At 44.3% G+C, this 19675-nt stretch overlaps 1 protein-coding gene across 3 annotated transcripts in view; it reads right to left on the reverse strand.

Annotated features, from left to right (window-relative positions):
• Positions 1–19675, reverse strand: part of Fig4 (FIG4 phosphoinositide 5-phosphatase) — a 112217-nt gene that overhangs the window by 51012 nt on the left and 41530 nt on the right. For all 3 annotated transcript variants that reach the window (XM_063253838.1, XM_063253839.1, XM_063253840.1), the window contains 5 exons: positions 14554–14702; positions 11527–11655; positions 11176–11276; positions 8852–9014; positions 8390–8487 (listed from right to left, as the gene is read on the reverse strand). In XM_063253838.1, the coding sequence (XP_063109908.1) occupies positions 8390–8487; positions 8852–9014; positions 11176–11276; positions 11527–11655; positions 14554–14702 (640 nt within the window). The remainder of the gene's footprint in view (positions 1–8389; positions 8488–8851; positions 9015–11175; positions 11277–11526; positions 11656–14553; positions 14703–19675) is intronic.

Raw genomic sequence — 19675 nt, forward strand, 5'->3', positions numbered from 1 at the left:
GGTTCCTCAGGGGAAGTCTTCGAGGGACTCCATATAATACTTGATAAAAGGCCCATGCTCTCACTTAAGGTCAATGGCAAGAATATAACAGGACTCCTAGACACAGGAGCTGACCGTTCCATTATCTCTAGAAAGGATTGGCCCTCCAACTGGCCCACCAACACTGCAGATAACACGCTGCAGGGCCTGGGGATGGTGTCAGCTCCTCAGGTTAGTGCTTCAACCCTGTTCTGGTGCGATGAGGAGGGTCATCAGGGCCATTTCCAACCATTTGTGTTGCAGTTGCCAGTGTCTCTATGGGGAAGGGACATCCTCACTCAGATGGATGTCACGCTTACGTCAAACTGCTCCCCCCAGGCTAAGGATATACTCAGGAACCAGGGATATACCCCCGGCAAAGGCTTGGGCAATGCCCTACAGGGTCGGACATCCCCAATACCAGTAGAGAACAAAAAAGGTAGGCAAGGGCTGGGTTTTTCTTAGGGGCCGCTGAAGAAGCTCTCCTACCCACTTCGATCAAAATCACCTGGAGGTCAAATGATCCGGTTTGGGTACCTCAGTGGCCCCTGCCTAAGGAGAAGCTATTAGCCTTGTCAGAAATAGTCAGTACACAACTTAGATTAGGACACATTAAGCCGTCAACCTCCCCATGGAACACCCCCATTTTTATAATTAAGAAAAAGTCTGGCAAATGGAGGCTGCTCCATGATCTAAGGGCGGTCAACGCGCAGATGCAGTCCCTGGGGGCGGTCCAGAGGGGGCTGCCAGCTCTCTCAGCCATCCCTCAGTCCTGGCCAGTTTATGTTATAGATCTTAGAGACTGTTTCTTCTCAATCCCCCTGCATCCAGAGGACACTCATAGGTTCGCCTTTACTTTACCCACCATTAACCAAGAAAGCCCTGATCTCAGATACGAGTGGATAACGCTGCCCCAAGGTATGGCCAACAGTCCCACTATGTGTCAGATTTACCTTGATTCCCTACTGGCCCTCCTACGGAAATCCTTTCCCAAGATAAGATGTGTACATTACATGGACGACCTTTTGCTCAGCGGCAGGGACCCAGACATGCTAAATAATATGCTCGGCCAGTTGGTCGAGGCCCTGAGACAAGCTAATCTGCATGTTGCCCCCGACAAGATTCAGGGAGGAGAAATGGTGACCTACTTAGGCGCGAAAATCTCCCCTATGCTAGTCTCTCCACAGAAGGTCACCATTAGGACGGATGGCGTTAGGACCCTAAATGACATGCAAAAGCTATTGGGAGACATTAATTGGATTAGGCCATATTTACATATACCAAATTCAGATCTCAAACCCCTGTTCGACCTTCTAAAGGGAGACCCAGATATAGCCTCCCACAGGAGGCTCACTCCTGAGGCAAGAGCTGCCTTACAGAGAGTGGAAAAAGCCTTAGGTGGGGCTACCTTACACAGAATTGAACCAGGGCGACCCTTTGATGTCTGTTTGCTACAGACTAGTCTACAGCCCACAGCGGTGATTTGGCAGAAAGGACCATTACTGTGGATACACCCTAAGGTCTCACCTGCAAAAGTCATAGAGCATTACCCGGAGGCAGTCGCTTCATTGGCCCTTGAGGCGCATGATAGAGCTGTCCAACATTTTGGCTCAGGACCACAAGCCATCCGAGTACCCTATACCGCCAGCCAGATCAAGACCCTGGCTGCCTGCATAGATACATGGGCCATTCTGAGATGTGTTTTCCATGGGGATATAAACAATCAATACCCTAAAGACCCTATCTTGTCATTTGTCACTCAGCACCCTATAATTTTTCCAAAGGTTACTGCCTCTGAGCCATTAGTCCCAGCAACTACAATATACACAGATGGCTCCAAGACGGGGATAGGCGCCTATGTGATCCTAGGCAAGCCCCCGGTTACCATACAATTTGAACCTGATCAGCCTCAGGTGGTGGAACTGCAGATCGTTAAAATGATTCTTGAACGGTTCTCAGAAGCCATTAATATTGTCTCCGATTCTAGGTATGTGGTCAATGCTATGCAAGTGCTTGAGACTGCCGGTTTAATTAGATCCACTTCCACAGTGGCTGGGCTGTTCCTGTCTATCCAGACATTGCTTCAGAACAGACACCATAAGGTCTTCACCACCCACATAAGAGCACATACATCCCTGCCGGGGCCCATGGCACAGGGGAATGCGGCTGCTGATACTGCCACTCGCCCGTTATGGATTTTTACCTTACTAACACCAATCGAGCGAGCCCGTGCCTTCCATGATAAGTTTCATGTCAATGCCAGGACACTAGCAAACCATTTCCATGTTTCCAGAGCAGATGCACGAGATATCGTGCGACTATGTGACTCCTGTGCCACATACAAACCTGCCATACCGATGGGAGTAAACCCTCGAGGTTTGATCGCTGGTGATGTTTGGCAGATGGACATCACACATATACAGGAGTTTGGGACTCTTAAATATGTTCATGTTTCCACAGACACCTGTTCTCACGTCATATTCGCAACAGCAGAAACAGGTGAAAAAGTGTCTAATGTGATCAATCATTGCCTGGCGGCTTGGGCCGCATGGGGCAAACCAAAAATATTAAAAACTGATAATGGACCAGCCTATATAGGCAAAGCCTTTAATGAGTTCTGCAAAATGATGGAGGTTCAATTAAAACATGGTATCCCATACAATCCCCAAGGTCAAGGAATCATTGAGAGGGCTCATAGAAGCCTCAAAGAAATTTTACAAAAACAAAAAGGGGGAGTAGGCCAAGGCCTGGCCCCAAAGGCACGATTATCCATGGCACTATTCACACACAATTTTTTAAATTTAAATAATGATAATTGCTCCCCAGCCGTGGAGCACTGCAACCCTTCCCCCAACCATAAAGGGTGGGTGAAGTGGAAAGATGTCCTGACAGGACAATGGATGGGCCCGGATCCAGTGGTCAGCTGGAACCGAGGCGCGGTTTGTGTTTTCCCACAGGAATCGGGACGAGAACCACTGTGGGTACCGGAGAGACTGACACGGGCGACAAAGCCCTCGACTGAAGATCAGACCTGCCCTACCGGAGATCCATCACAGACCAACCAACAAGATGAATAGAAATAGCGGTAGCCCGAAATGGACAAGAAGATCCTCAGGCATATGCATGGCTCGCTCGCCTAGCCTACGACCGAGTCTAGAGGTGGTGAGCTTCCCACACTCCTCCTCTAAAAAATTATGACATAGCTGGGTAGGAGAGTCAATGACGGGTAAGAGCGTACTCCCCCGGTGCGACTCAACCTAAGCCAGGCCCTACCCCATCCTGCACGTAAGCCGCTGGACTGTTAGATGCTGCCCAGGTCTAAATTTCTCTCCGAGGGGATTTCTTTACGGAGAGGAAATGAGTGCAAGCTTGTGTGCATCCAGGTTCCGTCCAGTTTGTGCCTGGCCCTAGAAAAAGGACGAGGGCCTCAGGGCCTTGGCAGACCATGGGACGGCCGACCAGGGTCTAAGCCAAGGACCTACGGTGGGCCTACGCATAGGGCATAAGCCTCTGCACCCAGTCCAGGAAGGGCTACGATGCGCACATTTATAAAAAAAAATAAAAAAGGGGGAGATGTTGGGAGCCGCAGCCCCGAGCCCGGTCGCCTCACTTGGCGGACGTGAGGCCTGTAGTAAAGAGTAAAGCCTGAGGTAGATTACCCCTCCCATCGAGCACGTTAGTTTCCTGCTTACCGCGTAAGCAACCCGCTCAACAATATAGTCTGCCTGGCAACTGATGATGTTAGCCAATCAGCTTGCCTTGCTTACTTTAACATGATTGGACACTGTATCCGTATATATACTGGTGCCACCCCTGGGGGGGAAGAAGAAGCCCGGAAGTAGAAGCCCAGAAGGAGCCGCGGGGAGCGGACCAAAGGAGGCTTCGGCTGGGAGCGATCCCAGGGCAGGCTGTACGGAGAAGAAAAATAAAAGAAAAGGTTGTCCACTGCCAGACTTTGTCGTGTGTCCTTCCTGCCGGCCAGGAGCGACATCGACAAGTGTTTAGTTCTCTTGGGTTTAATTTCTCCTGTTGAACAGCTGGAGTTTTTTTTATTTTTATCTCTTGTCATGTTTCTGGTTTCTTTCAGACTGTCCTGGAGTTCTCTGGCCCTCTCCGAATTGCTTAGGGCCTTTCAGAAGCGTGCTGGCTTGAGTTTTTGCTGTCCTCCCCAATTTGCTGTTATCTGGGGTAGGCTGGGATGCAGGGGCGGTACAGTCTAGTCTCTAGCCTCTGTGTCAGTTAGTTCATAAATTAGGCTGTACTTTCTGGTTGTCACTGAGTTGTGACCATTCTGCATCCGCCCATTGGGCCCCAAGCAGAGGCCTGGTCTAGCCCCAGTAGCTCCTGCCAGTTCTCCCTGAATCAGAAGCAGCTGGGTAATGGCACAGGATTCTGCCCAGGTCCCAGCCATTCTCTTCCAAACTTCTCTGTGATAGGTGCTCTAGAAAAGCAGATCTGCCCAAAACCAAGATGGCTCCCACTAAGTTCTCCGTGCGGAGCTGAAGCCAGCAAGCAATCAGACTCTGCCAGGACTCAAGATGTCTTCCACCAGCCCTCCCTACAGGGGGACCTGGTGATGTTACCAAGCTGCGGTTTCTGCCGCCAGGCTAATATGTCTGCACCAGATTCTGTGTTATTGATTTCCCCGTGGTGGCGGGCCAGCTGTTCTCTGGTCAAACCCAGCAGCCGCGGGGTTTTCTGTACTCACCAGAGTCCGGTGCAAGTCCCCGCTCCGGGACCGCCGCACACCAAGCCGTCCACTTTTCCCCACCTCGCGGCTCAGCGAGGACCGGTCAGATTTCTGTGCACCGTTTAGATTCGAAACGCCAGAGCTCTGTACATCTGCTCTGGTGCAGCGGTGCAGAACTGGCTGCCACCTGGAGTCTCGATCTGGGTCTCAGTTTCCGCAGTCCCCAAAAGCAACTCAGCTTTTCGTGCTGGGTCCACGAGTCTGTTCGTTGATTTAAGGGCGCGGGATTTGCAGCCTCCGGTCTCAGCACGACTTTAAATCCTCCAGCTGTACTGTCTTGGTTAATAAGAATCGCTATCGATTTGTCTGGTCCTCTCCATGCTGTCTTTTTTTTTTAGCTTTGAGTTTGAATTCTCTGGAGAGATTCTTCGCTCGATCCCCTAGCTCACCGCCATTTTCAGACTGCTTGCCCTGGGCCCCGGGCAGGCGGAGGAGCGGGCAGATGGGGTTGCTGCAGGCACAAGGGATCTTCCCAGCGCTCTGGCTAAAGTTTTCAAAAATAAACGTACCTGTGAGAAATCTGGGAAAGGAAAAACCTGCATAAAACCTCGTTTTGCTTGCTTTTGAGTTACCAGCCTTCCTTACTAATTTCAGAGGCCTTGCAGCTGCGTGATACAATCCCCCTAAGCTGTGTGACAGGCGACACTTCTGACGTACAGGTGGAGAGGATCACAGCTGCTTAAACTGTTTTCAGGGACTTGGAGACTGCTCTTGCTCACCTCAGCCAGGTGAAACCACCGACCCCTGCACAGGGTCTGCTGAGTGCCCTTTTAGTGTCAAACTCCACCTGGTGCAGGCGAAGGCTGCCACTGTCTGAAGTGCGTCCTCAGATGAGCCTCGGGGTCCGTTACCCAAAGTACAGAATGTGGGTTCCTCATTTTTCCTTATTTCCAATCACCTTCCTCAGTCTCAGACCATCGGGCTTCTTTAGCCTGTGCCTAACCCTAAACTCCAGGATGCAGGAGGCGGACCTGAGGTTAGCTCTCCTGTCTCTACCCAACTGGTGAATGAGCTCTTGTCTTTCACAAAGCTTCTTTCAGGGATTGGCATGCTGTGGGGTGGGCAAAAAGGCCTGGGTTGGTAACAGAGACAATTTACAGCCACCTGCACACAACTATTTTTGAGTATGTAAAATTAATAGTGTATGATTTCAGACACTCAGGACCTGAATTTGCACTTAAGTTCAGCTTTTCAACCAATATGGACTTCGTAGGATAAGAACGAGATCCACTCATTTAGTTGTAAATTATATTCCAGTAATGCTCTGTAACTTCTGCTTCAGTAATAACTTATTTCTATGTTACTATCACCTTACTTTCTATGCACTAACTAGAAAAGTGCTCATTGAAGTTTTCATTATTAAAAAATTTCTTCTTTAATTGAATTATGTACATTATTAGCTATTGTTCAACACTAACCTAAGATTACAGACTATCCAGCTATGACCTGATTTTAACAGGGACAGATGTGAACATGAAGCTTTGAATTGATGTGAATATCTTGAAAATGATGTATTGAATGTCTGAAGGATTTACTTTATAAAAGCAACCCCTGACAGGAGGTAACTATGTGAAGAAGTGAAATTGAGTGCCTTACCGTCCCGCTCCTCTCCCAACCCCTGCCACTGTGGGCTCCACTCCTGTTTCCTCTTGATCACACACATGCACAAGCACACACAGTTCACACACACTCTCCTGAGAGCCCAGGCACAGTTACACTGCACAGTCCACCCCTGGGAATGTCCGCTTCCTCATCCCAAGCCGTATCTCCCCCGGTGACTTTCGGTTCCTCTGGCTTCTCCTGCACTCGGGTTGTACAGGTCAGCTCTCCTATCACTGCACGCAATACTCAATACCCACAACTCAGAAGTTTCAGTCCCCGGCCGGCTGTCTGCAAAGCAGAAACAACACAGCAGAAGGCGGGTACAAGGAGCAAAGGTGCTCAGCAGCAGAGCAGCAGGAGCATCAGAGAGGACCACGTACGATACCACAGGGACACCTCCAGGACTCACCCGGGCACGCTCAGGGTTTACACATTGGCTGGGGAGGTCTCAACCTAACGACACTGGTGAATCGGGACTGAGGGTCACACTGGTTAAGTCTCTGTTACTGCATCACATCATCATCAAGGGAAAAGCTCTGTCTCCATGGTTTCTTCCCCAGAACCTTTGACTTTGGGCTGCTCCTACTGTATGTGCCCTGCCTTCCAAGGACCTGAACTCTGCCCCCGCTCTCCGCAGCACCCTCTTTACGCCCCTCATCTTGCTCAGCTTCCATTGCCCCTTCTCTCATTTTATTGCCAATATCCAAAATGCCTTTGATCCTGTAACTTTAGGTCAAAATTCAGCCCAGTTCTATGCTTACAAACAGGCCCCACGGGGATGGAGGTCGTGAAGTGATGGAAGAATGGGTCCATTTAAGAAATCATCACTGACAATCTGAAATGGGTCTGCGAGCTGCCTTGGTATTTCTAAACAGCTTTACCTAAGATGTCACACCTTCTCCACTGTCCTCAAACCTCCACTCTGGACAGACGGCCTTTCCTTCTACTCTCAGGGAAATTAAAGCTGTCAGGTGCAGGCTCCTGCGTGCTCAGACACACACACCAGCCATGCCCTTCTGTCCACACTGAATGCACTCTGTCCCCTTGACCTCATGATGCCTCTTCCTTCAGGAAGATGCCACCTCCACCAGGAGCTCTCAGGGTGCCACCCGTCTGCATTATTTCAATCTCCTCCATCAGAACAGTAGCTTCATGAAGGCGGGAAACCCTCAAAAACACTTGTTCAATGACCAACTGGGCACAGGCTTCCCTAGGTTTTTGTTAAGTTGATGGGGATGTATTAACTAACCTCTCAAAATAACCTTGCTGCTATGTTGTTGGTACAGCAAAAATTGCCACATAACAAAACTCGTTTTTCACATTCTCTGGGTTTTCTTTGGCTGCGGGTGAAGATTCTTTGGTTGCAGCAGATTATTTAACTTACTAATTTTTTGTGTGGTGTCTCTGCTCTCCATCTAAGCCTCTGGTTTGTACGCCTGCTCATATATGTGAGACACACTGGCCAGTGCGTGTGCACTGACAGAGAAGCAGAGAACTACGTACAGGCAAAGGATGCCCCCTCGTCTGAGCTTCTCACATGCCTGCTTGATTTCTGAGTCACAGTAGAGCCTTAACTTCTGAAGCTTGATTTTGGTTCTTACACTGTACACCAATTTATTCTGGATTCCTGAAGGTCATCAGAAGAGCTGGCTGTCCTGAAGTGAGCCCATGGCAGCTTGATCCTCATGCTCCTCTCTCCAAGTTGTCCTAGAAACTAAGGCCAAAGTTTCCCCTGTACCAACCCACATGTTGCCTGACCTTGTTACACTAAGCCATTTTCGTCCATTCTCTGCATGTTTTAAAAGAAGTAAATATTGTCAGTATTTAGTGTGCACAACAGAAAAGCAAAACATATTACTGATTCCTCCAGAGCCATCAGGCAGAGGACTTGTGGAACCTGAGGCCAAAGCACTGCAGCTGAGACGGGCAGCCACACGGTGACCGCTGTCTCTCCTCTAGAGGAGGCAGGCAGAACTTGCACTGAGGAAAGGGCCATCGGGGGTCAGAGGAGCACTGTACCTTCACCAAATTCAGGATGATGATGGGGGACCCAAATCTCTGGAGCATCTGATCAAAGTGCAGAGCAGCCACGTGTGCAAAGGGATCTGCTTGGTCCACTGAGGAAGAGAGAGACGGGAAATGCTGAGTGGAGATGCGTACAATTTTTAATGTTGAAAGAGGTACAATTCAAATGTCTGGAGGTTCTGCTTCCCAAATCCCTCTCAAGGAGCTAACACTTATTCACCATGTATTTATTAAATGTGAATGCTTCATACATTTGTGAAGGGAAATACGACTTACTAACAGTCAAAATGAAGTATAAATTTATGGCATAAAAAATAATAGCTCTAAGCTCCCTACCTTGGAGAACTAAAGGCTCTTTGAAACCTAAGCATGTAGTAGTCTTCTGTGCTAACAGTTCACTATCCCTAAACATAAACACAGGAGAGGAACTGCTAAAAACCCGCCCACCGCACGCACGTGTAATGGGGGGTTTGGGCATCATGGTGGAGATGTCCTGGGACCAGTACAGGGGAACCGAGCCTCTGACTTGCACGTAAGAAGAGTAGCTCCCGGCAGTGAATGACAGCACAGACGCATCGCAGACTATCTGTTCAGTCTCTACTTCATTGGCAACATCACCCTGGGAAGAAAGATAGATTTACACTGTTTAATGAGAAAAGTAAGAACACAATGAAATTATAATGCCCATTCTCTGCATGTTTTAAAAGAAGTAAACGTTGTCAGTATTTAGTGTGCACAACAGAAAAGCAAAACCATTAACATGTAATAAAGAAAAGCAATTTGTCAGGCACTGTGGCACGTGCCTGTAATCTCAACACTTGCTGAGGCAGGAGGACAGCCACAGGGTGAGACCAGTGTTGGCTACTTAGTGAGCTCAGACCAGCCTGGAACACACAGCAAGGCCTCGTCTCACTGCAGGGTAATCTTTTTGAACTCGTTCAGGATATCAAGGTAGCTACAACAGCAAAACTAAAAACACTAATGAAAGAGGATTTTCTTAACTTTCAGAAAGTGGTAAGAATAATGGGATAAGAGTGTCTCAAGGAGGGGGAGGACTTTAAGGGGAATTAATGCAATATTTTACTGCAATAAATTTTTTATTTAAACATTCAAAAATAAAACAAACAGAAAGCAATTAAATGTAGTAGGGAACAGACTAGGAAAAACATGATACTAAATAGCTAATAACAGTAATAGAGAACAGCTTAACTAGTATAAACGGTAAGGAAGGAGAAAAAAAAAACAATTACATAAGAACGAACAGAGTGGCTGGGGATGTAGCTCAGTGGCACAGTGCCTGCCTGGCAAGCGTAAGGTTGTGAGTTCGATTTTGGTACCAAAAACAAACAAACAAACAAAAAACACAGAACATCTGCGGACATTCTATTAGATTAAATGGAGATGGAAAAACTAGATGGATACAAAATCCAATTCTAAAGACTAAAGAGGAAAGAGAAGAAAAGAGTGAGATTTAAACAGCATATGGCTGCAGAAGGGAAAAGGGGAAAGAGAAGGTCTGGAGGTAGCTTTCTCTATAAAGGTATATAAGGATATGAAAAGGTCTATACGCATGCAGGTACACACATATAAGTGCACGTATGTATCCGTATGCAAGGTAGACAACTACACCGGCCATCCGTTAGCTCATCAAAGAGAGCGGTTGCAGCCACTGTTTGATCATTTTTTGTGCCTCTATCTTGTAACCTGGACTACGACTACTAAGATAACAACATGCAATGTAGTAACCAGTGTCAATTTGCTACTACACTTTTGAAATTCTGTATCATTTCTATCCTTTGTTTTGCTTTTTAAAATAAAAATTATAATCAGAAGTATTTAATAACATGTCTGAATATCTTTTGAATATTCTGAAGTAAGTAAGATAGCTACAGAATTCTGATTTTTCTTCAAGCAGCAGTACAGCCTGCAGTGTTGATACCATTCTAAGTGCAATGCTGCGATTTCCAGCCAGGACCAAAACCTAGTCCTCTCTCAGCCTGCCTGACAATCACACACCTGCCCAAGACTCAGGCTGCTTAGCACAAGCAGAAATGGAGCACTTTAAACAGATGATGAGGCTGATGGCAGGAAGGGTGGACTTTTTCCCCAAGCATGAACAGCAGGGGAGGTCTGGGGGAGCGAGGGAAGAGGGCAAAGGGTTTCCCAGTCCTCACTCTGCTCTGCCTTCTCACCGTGACACCGTGAACGAAGTCTCCAAGTTGAGGGCTGCCTGCCACTCACTTACTCCTTGTGCGGAGATGCTTTGCTGTTTTCTCTCTACATTAAACATGTTATTTCATTATCTTTGAAAATGTCTCATCCTCCAAAGTGTTAAACATTTCATAGTTATGCTGCATAATTCTTAAGACAGTCCATCTCCTAGTACATTGGTGTGCTAGTCATCATGTTTCACTTACCCTGGAGAATTAATCTATCTATCTCCTTTCCTTCCCCCCCTCCCCTCTCCCTCCCCTCCTCTCCCCTCCCCTCCCCCTCCCCTTCCCCTCGCCTACCCTCCCCCTCGCCTACCCTCCCCCTCCCCTCCCCTCCCACTCCCCCTCCCCTTTCTCTTCCCTTTCTTTTCTTTTCTTTCTGTACCAGGGATCGAACTCACCACCTTACACTTGCCAGGCCTGAGCCAAATCCCCAGCCCAACTATTCTTGAGATACCATCCCAGACTAAGCAATTCCACTCTTTCAAATTCTACTTCGCTTCATCTATGTCACAAAAGCTCGTGAAACAGGGAAAAATGTCAGCACCACAATGTTTGTCATCTTACCTCACAGTTTGCACCTCTCTTGAGAAAACGGGTTCCAGCAAACTTGCTGGATCTTCTAGCTATTAGAGTGACATACACTGGTCGTCCATAGATCAACAGCTCTTAGAAATCAAGTTAAGGTTGTTTGCCATTCATGACTGTTACACACGACCCAGAGGACCATTATGCCTTAAGTATGCCTTAGTACATCTGTCTAGTAGCGTAAAGCCACCAAAACCTCCACCTGAGTATGGAGTAAGCTTTCCTGTTGGGATGTACACAGTGATAATTATAATTTGTATGTGTTTTTCTACAAATTGGTACAGTGTTAAGTTTAACAGTAAAAATCTTTAGCTTTTACAAAAAAGATACTCGACTGTCCACAGAACCCATGAATAATATGCAACAACCAGTCCCGATGCACGGTATTTTTAATTGTATCCAGAAGTTGACCATTCCACACATACTTCATATAAGGTTCACTACAGATCCCAAAAACACCTGAAAAATAAAAGTATCAGAAAGATAAGAAAATCAAGAAATAAACTCATTTTTAATTCTTCCATTTGTTTTTAACTGCAAAATAAGATGCCTGCTTAAACTAAGATTGCCGTTTTCTGTGCATATCACTTGTTTCTGTATCCAAAGTCAAAGAAGAAAGGCATTTTCAGATTTGTGACTTTTCCTAAAAGACAATGAGGGCGGCAGTAAGGAGACAGCTATGTACAAACACATGAAGGAAGCCGAGAGGGCGCAGACCGCAGCCGCGGAGCCCTGGTGTGCAGGCGGAGGGTGTTCACGGGCTCTGTCTCTCTGACAGTAAGACCAGCTTGATAAGAGGGTTACTCCCTTGGTGCTTCCACTTTCTCCTCTGCCCCTGCGTCGTGTGCTTGACGTAAAGATGAAACACATCAGAAATGCACACCACGTGCTCGGATCACACGTGGCGCATTATTCACACCTCCCTAACTAGTACTTCCCACTCTGTCAGGCCTTGTCTATACAAAGTTAATTTTACCAAACATGGTTTCAGCAACTATTTTTATTAAACAGCAATAAGTTTCACAAATCTTATATGCAAAAAATAAATACATGTATGATATGGTTAAAAGACTGTAACAGGTGTGGATGGCGGTCAGTATCATTTTTCCTTCCAAACACAATCTGTTACGAGTATCTGCAGGATAAATGCCCTGTGTTTTGATCTATAGAAGCTAACCTTTCTCTGCCTTTCAATGTACTACACAGAACATGAATAATACAGATTCTTGCTGGCTCTGTCCCCTTGGGCATCTCCATTTCTAAAGTGTGAAATGATTCTGCTACCCCAAAGATGCTCAAATTAAGGAGTTTATGCAAAGCCCCCAACCCACTGCCCGAAACACAGCAGGAATACATACTTAAAAATACGTATTCTTTTATTTTAATCTATTCCCCCACTTTCTACTCTCATTCTTTATTTCCTGCTTCCCCTGTATGGTAGGAGAATGATCCCCAACCACAGCAAAGATGTCAGGGTCCTAACTGCCTAACCCTAACTCTAACACTATGAGTATGTTACAGTGCACAGCAAAAAGGAATAAAAATATAGTTGGATTAGACTGCCAATCAGATGAGTTCACGCCACGGTGATTATCCTGTGTGATTCACATCACAGTGTTTATATAACTGAAAGAAGAAAACAGGAGTGTCAGTGTTAGAGGGATGCACTGTAGAAAAGCAACTCAGCTGGAGCCTGCTGGCTATGAAGCTGGACTGGAGGAAGACACAGGCCCGGAAATGAGGGTACCCTGGAAGACAGGAAAGGCAAGAACAGGGGTTCCCTAGAGCCTCTGGAGAAGAATGTAGTCTGCTGACACCCGACAGTTACTCACTAGGACCCAATTTGGAGTCCCACCTTTCGTATGGTAATGAATGTATTTCCTGCAGGCTTAAGCCACCAGTGGTACACGCATGACTATCCCGTATCACCCAATGGGACAGTCATACCTGCACCACCAGTGGCTTAGAGCTGCCTGGTATTGAGGCTTATAAATGTGATACTGCGTAATTTCAAGTGTCACTCAGCAAATCATCACAAGCAAATAGTCAGACACATTAGTTATCCTGCCCTCTATCTCTCTCTAGTGGTTTGGTTTATAGTGCAGGTGTTTAGATGATCTGAGGGTGATGGCCTTTGCTCTAGTGATAATCAGTAACCAGAATCAAGGGCAATGCCACATGATTTTCAGTGTTGATAACTGTCCATGAGTAGACCAGAACCTTTGGGAAAGGACCAGTAGAACACAGTTTCTTTTTGAGTATCCTGCAAAGACAAGATTTCTAGGTCCATTCTAGGTTCAATTCTGCCTCCATACCAAGACCTTTATCGCTACTAGTTAAGTTGCATGGAGCAAGGGGGTGCAAAGACACTGTGGACTTAGCATCTGCCACCGTTGGCCCACTTCAGCTAAGTACCCTAAGTTTGAAACTCTGTCTTCACAACATGTGTGTTGGAAATGTCTCCAGCGTTAGAGTCCTAGACAAACCCAAGAACCTTTCAACAAAGGTGCTGATACAGGGGAATAAAGGTACTGTGTGTCTGGTTTAGCCCCGTATCTCCAGGGGCACCTACACTAGCCATCCAGTGGTCCTACAGCGATCCAACAATGGTCCTGAAAAGAAGCAGATTTAATGATGGTCTGATGGATTCAACTGGCAATAATTAAACTAATCATAGCCTCTGACCTGCTTTACTGAGTTTTCTGAACATCAGTCATATATATGGTCAGAAAACTCAGGCCTCTAGGCCTCAGCTTCTTAGACTTTATTTCTATGATACTGGCTTATACTTATTGAGCAGTTTTTAGGAGGCTTATAGATATTATATGTGAATGTCCAACACATAATAGGCAATCCCTGGTAACTTTTCCCAAACTCAGTCAATGACAGGCTGTCATCTAGGAAGGAAAATAAGATGGTGTCTCTCCTCCAGAATTCGAAAGAGTTCTGCATTTAAGCATCATCAAAAGTCTAAGCCTGAACATGTCCATGAAAAGTGTGTGATTAATAGCTAAGAAATGCCAGCAAGAGTTAAGGTGGTGGCACACCTCTGTAAACCTAGCACCCAGGAGACTGAGGCAGGAGGATCGCCACAAGACTGAGACCAGCTGGGGCTATACGCGGAGTTCAAGGGTAAACTGAACCACACAGTAAGGCCCTGTCTCAAAAAGCTGCCCTCACCCTGACTCTGCAATTTTCTGCTTAGCCTACAAATGCAACCATGTGGTCAAGTTCATGTATCCAAGACAACCCTGAAAGGATTAAGGCACTAAGGAAAGGAGAAATGTGAGTGAATGTAATAAGATGCCATCTTGCAGATGCTGCATTGACCTAGGATAAGTCTGCGAAACCACTCACCACTTCTGCCCTGTGTGATTAATCCTTCATCTTCAAAGATGTCAAAGCTCTCCTGGCGAGTCTGGGCCGGTTCCGATTTTAACATCTCCAGGGGCATTCTCAAGACGGTAAGATTATACTGCAGTGAGTGGGACAAATCATAACTGTAACTGAGAAGAGAATGGATACTTAAAAATTACAAAGGCGAAGCATATTTTATGGATTCAGTTTCCATAGGAAAATAAATCTGTGAGCTGAATTAATTAGCACCTGTAACTTCACTTGAAAATAACGTTATTCAGGAAAGTATAAAACACAGCAAACTATTGGAAATAAAGACTACAGGAATCAGGAATCTGGGTAACAAGAAACTACAGTGTAAGTACTGTGTATTCACTGACTTGTACAAGGTGCATTCTCTGCTTCACACCGAAATCAGTTGACGTCCCTGGGCTTGGGCAAAGCGGTCAAACATATGCGGTTCTACAGACAACATCCACTGTGACAGAACACAGTTCTGTAGCCTGACTTACACTTGCTCAAGAAGAATTCCACTACTGATTAATGGTAATACCGTAACTGACTTCACAATAAATAGGAATAAGCAAAAAACTTAAAACTATTGCAGCAAAACATTTTAGAAGAAAAACCATACAAAAATTATCACCTTCTGTGCAAATAAATTCAACCATTAGGCCAAAAGAAACATGTTACAATTTTTATTTCACATAATTAATAACTTATAAGAAGCACTAGCTATATATTTTTAGTACAGACTTTCAGAAGGTATCTTCAATATTTTAGGTTTATAAAAGTTTGTAAAGTATTTTTAAAATTTTTTTTATTTTAAAGAGATTAAGACAAAAGAGGACACAACAAAGCAGATCAGATCAGAACAATGCAAGTAACACAGCATTTTACCACAAGACAATCCACAATTAACAGTAACTACCATAATGTCTCTTTTTTTGAAATAGGCCATTCTTTCAGGAGTGAGATGGAATCTTAGTGTGGTTTTAATTTGCATTTCTCTAATGAGTAATGATGATGAACATTTTTTCATGTATTTATTTGCCATTTGTATTTCTTTATTTGAGAACTGTGTATTCATCTCAGATGCCCATTTTTGGATTGGGTCTTTGAATTTCAGGGGTCTGACTTTTTAAAATTCTTTATATGTTTTAGACAGAAGTCCTTTGTGTGAGGGACAGTTCACTAAGATTTTCTCCCAGTTTGTGGGTAATCTTTTCACTACGCTGGAGATTTCTTTTGACATGCAGAAAAAAAGTTTGTAAAGTATTTTTAGTAATAACTTAGGTTACACTTCTGTCTGGAGAGTCACATATATTGATTAGTACTTCTATAATTGGATTCAAATGCATTTCAGTTTCATCTGGGAAATTTAATTGTACTTATTTGATAGATTCATTCATTTTAGCAATATTAATCTCACAAGGGTATTAAGAAGCTGGTTTCTGGGGAGATCCAGAGAACATGGCAGACAGATAGCAGCAGCTACGCAGGCTCTCTCTGAGACTGAGCTTAGAATCCAGGAATGGTACAGAGGTAGGAATCCTAACCAAGAGGAGATATACACTGCTGACCCAAGAACGAAGTGGGCTGAGAGATTACCAACTGGGAATGCAATCCTGGTGCTATAACAGGAACAGATAAAGCCTGAGTGTGGAAGCTGGAGCCCGGGCCATTGAAAGCCATGATTTGGGTTTCCTGCTGCAACGGCTGCATCTGAATCAGCTTGTCAGGGAGAGAGACGCGCGAAAGCGCTGAGAACAGGAATCGGTGAACAGACTTAAGAGCTGGGCAAGCGGGGAGCCGTGCAACGACCTCCGGTGAGTGAGGAAAACTGGGACTCTCCCATGGTCTAGGAGGCGCCAACAGAGGACATTCTGGGACCAGGCAGACTTGCTGGAACAGGGAGCTGTAGTGACTTCAGTCACATATCCCCCTCTCAAGCGAGATTGGTGAGCAGTGCCTAGCCTACGTGACGCTGCTGGCTGAGACCCAGTAGGCTAGCACAACCCAGATGCCAGTGCCTGAAGGTGCACACTAGTGGTGACACCTTTCGGTAGGTTGACCTGGAGGGGTGGGCCCCGCATAGACTGCCTGGTCTGTAACTCCCTGGTGCACTGCGGTGGGCGGGAACACCTAGCTGGCGCAATTCAGTCAGATTGTGGCCAACAGGGAAGGAAGCTGGGCTTCCCATACATGCTTGCATATATAAGGAACGAAGAATATGGGAAAAGGGAGCAACAAGAAAGGCTCCTCGGCCCCCAATCCTAAGAAACAGGCAATAGCAGACACGCCACCAATAGACATAAAAGGCTATCTCCAGAGCCTCATAGACGAGTTCAGGAATGAAGTTATTAATGACCTGAAGCAAGACATAAGCAGAATAGTCAGAGAAATGCTAAGCACCACCCAAGGAAAAGCAGATGGTGGAATGGAAGAACAGAAAAAGAGGGGAGAATTATTTGATGGAGAAAATAGAGAACACGTAGAATACGTGAAGCAGGTTCAAAGAGATTACCAGGAAACTAAAAACTCTATCGAAAATTGGCATAACAGCTTGAAAGAAACTAAGGACAGATTATCTGAACTGGAGAGCAGATTTGTAATATAGGAACATGAAATGAAGAACTTCTTAAAAATACAAAAACTAGAAGATGATAAGAGGATCTATAACTTAAGAATTAAGAACATAAGAGAAGAAGTGGGGACACAAACAAATGGACTACAAAAGCTATTCACAGAAATAATCCAAGAGAATTTCCATAATTTAGCAAATGGTAAAGATACTCAGATATATGAGGCATACAGGACCCCAGCCACCTACAACCCAAACAGAGCTACAACCAGGCATATAATAATCAAAACTCCAGAATTCCAATATAAGAACAGAATATTAAAAGCTGTCAGAGACAAGAAACAAATCACTTACAAGGGAACACCCATCAGAATTACAGCAGACTTCTCGGCACAAACCATCAAATCACGAAGAGTGTGGGGGGAAATAATTCAAGCTTTGAAAGATAATAACGTCCAGCCAAGATTGAGATATCCTGCACAACTATCCCTGGAAATTGATGGAAAAACAAGGTACTTTCAGGATAAAGAGGAACTAGGGGAATATGCAACCACCAATTCAACTCTACGGAGAATACTGCAAGATATTCTGAAAAAGAAAAATACAAAGAATCCAGAAATAGTGGCAGAGAGGCCACAATGAATGGAGCAGAAAACAAAATGAAGAAGACAAGGTGACAAATAATGACAGAAAAAGAGCTCAAGAGAAATGAGGCAGAGAAGATTGGATGATAGGAACAGCTATCTTGGAGAAAATGACGTCATAATAGGTAGTGCTGATTTGGTATCATCTTATTTTGAAGTCCCATCAAGCATTTGTTCTTCTGTCTCCATAGGTCTTAACATGTTGTATCTTATTGGATTTTATTATATGTGATAGTATAAAAAAACTTTTATAGACAAGGAGATTATACAGAAACCATAGTTCATTATCTGTTAGTTGATTCTTTTTTTTAAATTTTTTTAAAATTTTATTTAAGGAGGAAAAAAAAGCAGAGAAAGGGTACAAGTTATACAGATTTACAGAAAAAAATAAACAGTAGGAAATCACTAGTTAATGGATTACATACCGTCATTTTAGAAATAATTGTTCAAGTCACAAAATTAAAGCTTGTAAAGTGGATATTCCAACATGAGACTGCAAACAGTTCTGTTCAATGATCCACAAAATTCAGTGATATCATTATCTATCTTATACACTTACAAATACATGCAGTTATATCGTTTAGAGCACTTCCTTTTCCTCTCTTTTGTACAATGACAATTACCCATTTTGGGTTTTGTTGCTCCCACAGTTCTTATTACTTTTTTGGAAGGGAGTAGAACCAAATGTGACATAACAGAACAGAGTCAATCAAATCAAAAGGGTGGACATAATAGATAATGTAAAAGCATAATATAAGGTGATCAACAATGGTTACCATGATGCCTCCCGCTATCTCTAATAGAATTGCCTATATCATCAGTTATACTAAAATTGAACAAAACAGTAAAGAACAAAACCGACAAAACCAAAACATTGGAGACATTATAGGTCTTCAAAAGTAGATAATAGTCAACAAGAATGGGCGTTATAATGAATCTCACTATCTTCACAGCTGTTGCTTAAACTTTTGAACCTGGTACTATCAAGCAAAACAGAATAGGGGGACATCAGTCAAAAACAAGATGGTGAGAGTAATACAGGGCTTTAAATCAAGATAATGGAAAGTCAAAGTGGGTTACTATAATATATCCTGCTATTTTTTATTTATTTTTCCCTTAATTAAAAGGATAAAAATAAAAAAGTAAATAATGAAGTAGAGATTGAGATAAAAGAGGGCATAACAGCAAAACAGCGCAGATCAAAACATAACCATTTCAAGATAATCCTGACATAAAAGTAGTTACCATATTGTCTCTTTCCTTGAAATCTGAGTATAACTTCGTATACTGTAGCATCAAATATATCAAAACAATGTAAAACCATTTAAGAGAATGACAGCATTACAGGGTATTTAGAATCAACCAGCAGAAAACGAACAATGGTTTCTGTATAATCTCCTTGTCTTTAAAAGTTTTTGTTTATAGTATCATACATAATAAAATCCAATAAGATACAACCTGTTTAGACCAGTGGAGACAGAAGAACAAAAGCTTGATGAGACTTCAAAACAAGATGATACTAAATCAGTATTACCTATTAAGACGTCATTTTCTCCAAAATAGCTGTTCCTATCATCCAATCTTCTCTGCCTCATTTCTCTTGAGCTCTTTTTCTGTCATTAGTGGTCAGTTTGTCTTCTTCATTTTGTTTTCTGCGCCATTTATTGTGGCCTCTCTGCCACTATTTCTGGATTCTTCGTATTTTTCTTTTTTAGAATATCCTGTAGTATTCTCTGTAGAGTTGAATTGGTGGTTGCATATTCCCCTAGTTCCTCTTTATCCTGAAAGCACCTTGTTTTTCCATCAATTTCCAGGGATAGTTGTGCAGGATATCTCAATCTTGGCTGAGATTATTATCTTTCAAAGCTTGAATTATTTCCCCCCACGCTCTTTG

The sequence above is a fragment of the Cavia porcellus genome, unplaced genomic scaffold, assembly GCF_034190915.1.
Source record: "Cavia porcellus strain 051 isolate PalLab524CR breed Dunkin Hartley unplaced genomic scaffold, mCavPor4.1 scaffold_7, whole genome shotgun sequence".
In the NCBI taxonomy this organism is placed as follows: Eukaryota; Metazoa; Chordata; class Mammalia; order Rodentia; family Caviidae; genus Cavia; species Cavia porcellus.